Source organism: Triticum aestivum, chromosome 2A (assembly GCF_018294505.1).
Source record: "Triticum aestivum cultivar Chinese Spring chromosome 2A, IWGSC CS RefSeq v2.1, whole genome shotgun sequence".
In the NCBI taxonomy this organism is placed as follows: domain Eukaryota; kingdom Viridiplantae; phylum Streptophyta; class Magnoliopsida; order Poales; family Poaceae; genus Triticum; species Triticum aestivum.
This window is the reverse complement of record NC_057797.1, coordinates 194,178,796-194,185,882: the sequence shown is the minus strand read 5'-3', so window position 1 is coordinate 194,185,882 and position 7,087 is coordinate 194,178,796. Positions and strand designations below refer to the sequence as shown.

The window sequence follows — 7,087 nt, the reverse complement described above, 5'->3', positions numbered from 1 at the left end:
GTTCAAGGGATTCTTTGGTCTTAATTATAATTACTTTTTGACTAGTGTGTTCTTTATGTATGAGCTAGCGTTCTGCTTTTTCTCAGTTTTGATCCGTCGGTGTGTGCCTGATTTGTACTATAATACTTTTATAAACGAGATAAGTATTATACCAGGAAAAAACGCGCAGGGATGACCGTAAGATGCAGCGGTCCGCCCCGTGTGGTCCTCGGCTGGGATCCTCCAACCGCACTACGGATCCTGCTTGCACCCGGCCGTCTGCACTCACCCGTCCTGCCATCCGTCCAACCAAAGTCTGTCTGATACGCACGCCTCTTGTGACAAGCCATAAACTACGTCTACGATCCGGCCGATCAGCTAATCAGAGAGGAGTATTTATATTTTATACACGTACGCACTAGTAGTACTACGTACCTCTAAGGCTCTAACTACTCTATGTTGTCAAAGCAAAGATAATTTCTGCGCGGCGTCAGTCAAGCAGGACCGGACCGAGTGGATAGGCATGGACGCGACCGCAAAGCCAAGATAAGCGGGACGGACGGACGGACGGAGAGGCGCGCGCACGTTTCTACGAGCATGCAAACATGCTGCAGCGACTACTGCTCCTTCTGCTGCTAGCTACTCTACCGCTGCGCTCTAGCACTGCAGGAGCAGCCTTGCCCTTGCGCGCGCGCTCGGGCGTGCAGTGGCCAGGTCATGTGCCGTCCCCCGTGCCCGCTCCTCGCTTGTCGACCTCTCCTCGCCCCTCTGCGCCAGCTAGTGCATGCGACCCGCTGGCTGGTCGACGTAACTGGCTGCACGCACCATGCCCAGGCACTACTGTGTAGTGTGTAGCATGGCCTGCACTCCATCGGAAGCGCTGTGCCGCCGCAGCGCGCGTGCCATGCCCACCTTATGCATATCGCGCCAACTCCCAGGATCGGACGTGTCCGCGGATGCGCGCTCGTCTCCGACTCTCCGTACGTCCACCTGATCGGGGGTGCAGACAGTGGCGGAGATAGATGTAGACTACGCCTGGGGCTGTGCTATATTGAGTGATAAACTTCTATGATTTTCTATGCTTTGCATGAAGAAATTACAAAGGAAGTTGTTTCTAGGCCTTGGGCTATAGCCCTAGCTGTCCTAGGCCTGTCTCCGCCACTGGGTGCAGATGATTAGTCGATTGATTGACACGTGGCATGCACATTGGCACGTTCCAATACCGTTCCGCCCCGTCCGGAACCATGCACCTTTGCTCCGTCATCGACGGTCGACGGCGAAATCCGGCCGGCGACGGTCGTATATAAGGGCGGCAAGCCCCACGAACCCTGCACGATTCTGGGATCTCAGCAACACGGGGCTGAGCGAAAACAGAGAGCAAGACACGAGATAGACAGGCAGCCTTACTGATAATGACCTTACATTCATGGCATTAATAACCTGTACGTAACGGTAGGCTCTAAAGGCCCCGGATCCCTTCCTTTTAGGTAAGTCCAGCTTTTTGGCAGAAAATTTTCTTCAATTCATCAACGATCAGGCCTGCTCCAAACTGCTCATCACAATAGACGACCTCAACCCAGATCCCGTACCATTTTAAAGTGAGATCGCAGGTGCTGGCCTCTGCTTATTTGGTTCACTGATAGCCTACCTTGTCTGCGTTGGCATAGCCATGGCATCAAGGAAAGAAGACCGACTCTAGCTAGTCTCCATTTTTGCTCAGGGGATCTTCTTTACGAGTACTCTACATTGTTTGGTAAGAAAGCCTTAGTATGTGCATGCTAAGTTCTGTATCGTCATTGAAGCGAGCTAACGGCGTTCTGCCGTCATCGCTCTTCCTTCACTGATACGGACCAAACATTGTTGTAGTAGACAATCATAAAGTCATCGTGTTAAGTCATTACAGGACCAGCACACCAGAAGAACAACCTTCCCCGATGAAGAGAAGCTGGATCGCCTTCTGTGAGCAGCCACCGCCCACCGCCTCGCCTTTCTTGAGTAGGATATAAACCCTAATTGAGCTAAAAAAAACAACAACAAACGAATCAGATGCCCCTACATCGGCAAGGGCTGGGATTCACCACGCCTCCATGGACCTAAGGCCATGGGAGATGAGACGGACCGGCGGCGGCACCAACGGGACGCAAGAAGCCCTTTTCGTCTAGGAGTCGCCTTTTCTTGTGATTAACTAAGTAAATTCCAATAACCATATGGTGTCTCGCTAAAACTAAAGTATCTCCCAAGTTCTACCAAGAGACTCCATGTTAGCTCAAAATTCTTCACGAACGTGACAAATCTTGGATTGTCATGTGCCTGGTTTAGCGAACCAATTCAACAAAGAAGAAGATGTCGACAGCTTCTATACTGGCCAGCGCAAACGCCAGTCCACCTCCAACACGCAATGATTTGAACGTATCCACGCATGGCCACGGGCATACGGGCTGTCAATTTATTGCACAGTGACTGGAGCACAAGTGCAGAACATGCCGGCGGCACGAGCAATAGATGGCACTCGAGTAGGAGCGCACGTCGGCGAAAATCGCCACGGAATTCCCGGTGGAAAAGGCTGGGTACCGTACACTCACATCGTCGGCACATTGCGCCCGAAAATGATACACTTACGGACGTTTATTACGGAGAGAATTCTACAGGCGTACGTGTTCTTTCCTAATTCACCATTCCCCCCTGAATTTGTGGTGTGGGGCCCTCCTTCCCCCAACTAATTGATAGCAGCGCACTCCGTGAGCCTCAGTCCGTAGTCTAACCCGGCCATGGAGTTAAAAACTTGTCGCGTCGTCGCCTGTGAGAAACATGTTGGATCGGAGCAACCGTCGGAACATTTTACATTCTTGATTGATTGAAAGTTACCAGCGTTGCAGCAACATTGAGCACATGCGGTGACGATCGATGTGTCGCCCGTCTCTTTTTCGCCCTGGAAAGCAAAGCTTGCGGTAGCTGGCTGGCGTGCGTGAAATCGATTTACCGTGGACCCGGCAATTACCTTCCTTCCGTGCGGAAACCGAGCGATTGGGCCCACATGTAAGCCTGCTTTCGCAAAGCTCACTGCTGCTCCTACAGGCATGGTGGTCATGCTCGTGCCTGATGTCATGAGACATGAGAGCCGTTTGCGTCCACAGCGTTGGGCAGATACGCACGCGTATACGGCGGCTTTCGAAAAACAGATACGCGTATACGCAGTGTCACGAGTAGCACTATGCACTCTTCGTACAGTAGGAGGAGTAATACTACTGACGCATGAACGTCTACAGCGCCATGCACGCTGCATGCACGAGGCGGGAGAGCCAGGAGGGACAGCGGCCCTGTGGCCACGTGGAGCCCATCTAGCGGAGGGTCTGCCCGTAAAGGTAAAGTACGGCAGCTGCTGCCAGTCTCCATCCCGGCACGTGGCATTTGCCCGTTTCTCCGTTGACCATCCCTGGCTTATTTTCTTTCTTTCTTTTTATCGTACTCATACGTATCTACAGAGCCCAGTACCCTGGCGTACTGCTAGGGTTGGGTTTTCTACCGGTACACGGAGATGAATCTCAACCTCAGATGTTTCCAGAACAAAATCCGACGTACATGAAGACTTTTCAAAAGAGAAACGGGCAGAAAAGAGAAGATCAGTAATGAGCACATGATTTTGGTCTTATTTTGCAGCACCGAAACATTGTAGTTTACCACTACTCCACATCCCAATATATTCATCCACCAGCCTAGCATCTTTTTCTTTTACGGGAAAATACCAGCCTAGCATCTGCTGCTACCACTACTACGACTGCCGCAAAAATCACTCCAGGGAACAAAAGAAAAGCCAAGGGAAACAAAAAAAAAAGCAATTAGTAAATGACAGCTACCACCAGCGGTTCTCTCGAATCTGCATCGCTGCCTACTACTTCGCCTCGAGTCGAGAAGATTAAAATGGAAAATAAATCGGAAAAGGTAAAAATGAACAACAGGGCAAGAGTAAATTCCCGGCTCTTCCAGCTGTCGCGCCCCATGGGGTCCTGCCGCACCGCACGCCGCTTACCCCCACTGGGACTGGGAAGGTGGGCCCATGCATCGCTTCTTGGCATCGGCGACGTTGGCTGCCGATCCGACGGTCCGGTCGCTCTCCGAGCTGGCGCTGCGGTAGTGGCCGTGCCCGAGGACCGTCACCGGCGTCTCGGCGCTCGCCGCCGGTCCGACGCCGACGCCGACCACACCGCAGACCGCCGCCATCACCTCGCCGCACTCCCGTAGCTTCTCCTGGACAGAGGGTTGATCATTGTGAGAGGAGCGCACGAAATTATCAACTCCGACGAGAAAACAAGAAAGCTTATCAGCAGTGCGGGTCAATCGCTGCGCTCGGGCGCGTTTCACGAGGAAAATAACTACGAAAAGGCGAACAGTTGGGGTGGCCAAGGTCTCCTCTCCCAAAGGATCTGGAGTGTGTTTGGCGTGGCGTGACATGACAGGTGGTGGTTACTTGGGAGAATTAAGGGGGGGTTTAGTGGGCAGTGGAGAACAAAAATGTGCGGTTTTATAATATCATGCTCACGCTATTTACAAAGGGGCAAGCGGCCACGGCGGCTTGGAAGGCGGGGAGGTGGGCGACGGCGATCTCTCCGGCGGCGGCCAGCAGCGCCGACGCGGCCACCACGGACGGCGAGAACTCCGCCATCTTCACCTCTGCAGGACGGGAAGAGATCAGCGGTTGAGCGGGCGATGAATCTGAGGGCAAAGCGTTCGGGTTTGCTTGGCATTGGCATGCCGGAGGAGCGCGCGCACGTACCGGGCTGGGCACGGAGGAGGAGGTCGACGGCGCGCTCCTTGACGGCGTCCAGCAGGGCCGGGTGCCGCGGCGGAGGGAAGCACGCCGAGAGGAAGAAGCCGAGGAAGGCGAGCGGCGTCACGGAGCGCGCGCGCCACTCCAGCGCGCCCAGCACCACCCGCTCCATGCGCCGGATGGTCGCCGCGTCGAACATGAACTCCTCGTCCCTCTGCAAGCCACGTACGCACGCCAACACACGCTTGATTGACAACTAATCCCCATATGAACTCGCGACAGAGCAACCGAAAAGGAAAAGGGCAATAATCAGCGTACTTGGATGTAGTCCATGGAGATTGCGTCGACGCGCTGCATCTTGGCGGCGATGGAGAGGCAGCTGATGGCGAGCAGCCGCGGCGCCCATGGCTTGCGCTCGAACTGCGGGGCAGAACCACGGGCTGTCAGATCAGACCGAAATATTGTAGATTCTTGAAAGAAAGACACCATCTTTCGCCTTCTTACCGGCAATTGGCCCTTGGAGAGGAAGCGATCCACGTAGTTCAGCGCGAGGTAGGCCACCCGCGGGTGCACGGCGAGCTCCCCGTCGTACCGCACCTGGGCCAACCGAGGCTGATCGGATCAGAAAGGGAAGGGGACGAACCGCTCGCGAGAAAGAACCCCATGACGAACACGAACAGCACATAGGAAGACCCGTACCTTGGAGATGAATCGGGCGGCGTCGCGGCGGACGGCGGAGGCGGCGGCGGACACGGAGGGCGCGTGGTGGGCCTCGGCGTCGAGGAGGCTGGCGATCGGCTCGTCGGCGGGGCTCGTGAAGGGGTTCTCCAAGTCGAACTCGTACTCGTAGCCGTAGACGTACTCGTCCTCCCCCGGCATGTCCATGGCGTCCGTACGAGGAAGGGGCAAGAACACGCCAAGAAGCGCAGGCTGTGGCTTTATGGGGGAGAGGAAGCCACCATTGCTGCCTGCTACGCAGTGTGCTAGTACTAGCTGTGTCTGGTTGGGAAGATGGCCTTTAATAAGGGAACCGTCGGGGTCCGGGGACAATGGCACAAAAGGTGTTGATTTGGGGTTCTTTTTGTAAAGATCGTGGAGACGGCGAGGCCCGAGACAGGAGGAGGGGGAGGGCATGGAGGAAAGAGAGGACGAGGAAGAAAGTTTCTGGTGGCGACCCACCTGTCATGGATGCCAAATGATCGCTGCGCTTGTGCGTGACCCTGTGAGACCAGACGATTTACTCCGCGGCGGCCCCATGCGTTTTGTCTTTTGACAGCTCTCATCCATGTGAAGAAACGTGGTATGGTGATTCTTGCTAAAAATGTCGACGCCATTGTACAACACTAATCACAACATTTTTGGTCGACATAAGTAGAGATCCTTGTAACTATGGCGAGCCCCCCCCCCCCCCCCCCCGCCCCACCCAACAAAAAAATTATAGGGCAAATCTCTATCGCGAGATGATGCTAATTCTTAGCGTTTCAATCTTTAAAGAAGGAGATCATGCGGATGCAGCAACTGCTCACAGTGGCGGTTTCAGAGGGAGGCGGCGAGATTTGCGAGAAGAGTCCTTCCCCCCTCTCCCTCACCTCGCCTTTGAAAGGGCACATAGCTCAATCGTCAACTAAATCCAGTTGTTCGTAGTCAAGATCCATCCATCCATGTGTCGAAATCTAGAAGTCGTAACGTGCGGCAGCGCAGTAACCACATGATAACCCAGGCGTCGTCATGGCAATTTTCGAGCACACGCCAACGTACCCATCTATCCGAGTCTGCAATGCGCGAGTGCCGAGGAGATTGTGTTCTTCGTTGTCCAGTCAAATCCCACTATTTACGCGGCTGAATCAATTTGGCAACACAAAAATGATTTGTCATGTCATCACTCACGTCACTAATCGGATTTCCCCTTAGTCGGGTAAAATATGAACCCTATTATGACAACTCTGGGTCAAATGTTTCGTGCCAATTTACAAAATAATCAAGTGACCTCACACTCGGCATAGATAAGTTCTGTAATCTAGGTGTTGTTAATCCGTCTCCTGAAGATTGCTAAATTACTCAAGGACACCCTAAACAAGGGAAAAAATTGGTATCCTTTGTAGCATGGGTTGAGGCTTCAATATGGAACCAAGTCCTGAAATTCGCAAATTCGGATATGATGAAGATGAATGAACGATGTTCCTCAGGGATACCGACTCGCATCTCCTCGAGAGAGTCAGACCAAGCGCCAACATCATCACTCGAATTATATGATACGCCCTCAGTCGAGCCGCAAGTCAGCCTCTCCCAAAAGATGATCGAGTATCACTCGTTCTTTTTCATAACTTGTTTGAATTAACCATT

At 53.4% G+C, this 7,087-nt stretch overlaps 1 protein-coding gene across 2 annotated transcripts; it reads right to left on the bottom strand.

Annotated features, from left to right (window-relative positions):
• Positions 1–3,599: 3,599 nt before the first annotated feature.
• Positions 3,600–5,791, bottom strand: LOC123185139 (cyclin-D6-1). 2 transcript variants are annotated; one of them, XM_044597122.1, is made up of 6 exons: positions 5,444–5,791; positions 5,249–5,341; positions 5,063–5,164; positions 4,751–4,958; positions 4,517–4,647; positions 3,600–4,224 (listed from the first exon to the last, which is right to left on the bottom strand). In XM_044597122.1, the coding sequence occupies exons 1-6, from the start codon at positions 5,627–5,629 to the stop codon at positions 4,003–4,005; spliced, it is 942 nt and encodes a 313-aa protein (XP_044453057.1). In that variant the 5' UTR covers positions 5,630–5,791; the 3' UTR covers positions 3,600–4,002. The 2 variants fall into 2 exon arrangements, with proteins under 2 accessions (XP_044453057.1, XP_044453058.1); XM_044597123.1 differs by having other exon boundaries at positions 4,526–4,647.
• Positions 5,792–7,087: the final 1,296 nt, after the last annotated feature.

Excerpts from the sequence above, each read along its gene's own strand:
- LOC123185139 (XM_044597122.1), bottom strand. The coding sequence starts at position 5,629 with ATGGACATGCCGGGGGAGGACGAGTACGTCTACGGCTACGAGTACGAG. Across the intron at positions 5,165-5,248 it reads TCTCCAAGGGCCAATTGCCG|TTCGAGCGCAAGCCATGGGC; the intron begins GTAAGAAGGCGA and ends TCTGCCCCGCAG. Across the intron at positions 4,648-4,750 it reads CCTCCTCCGTGCCCAGCCCG|AGGTGAAGATGGCGGAGTTC; the intron begins GTACGTGCGCGC and ends CCCGTCCTGCAG.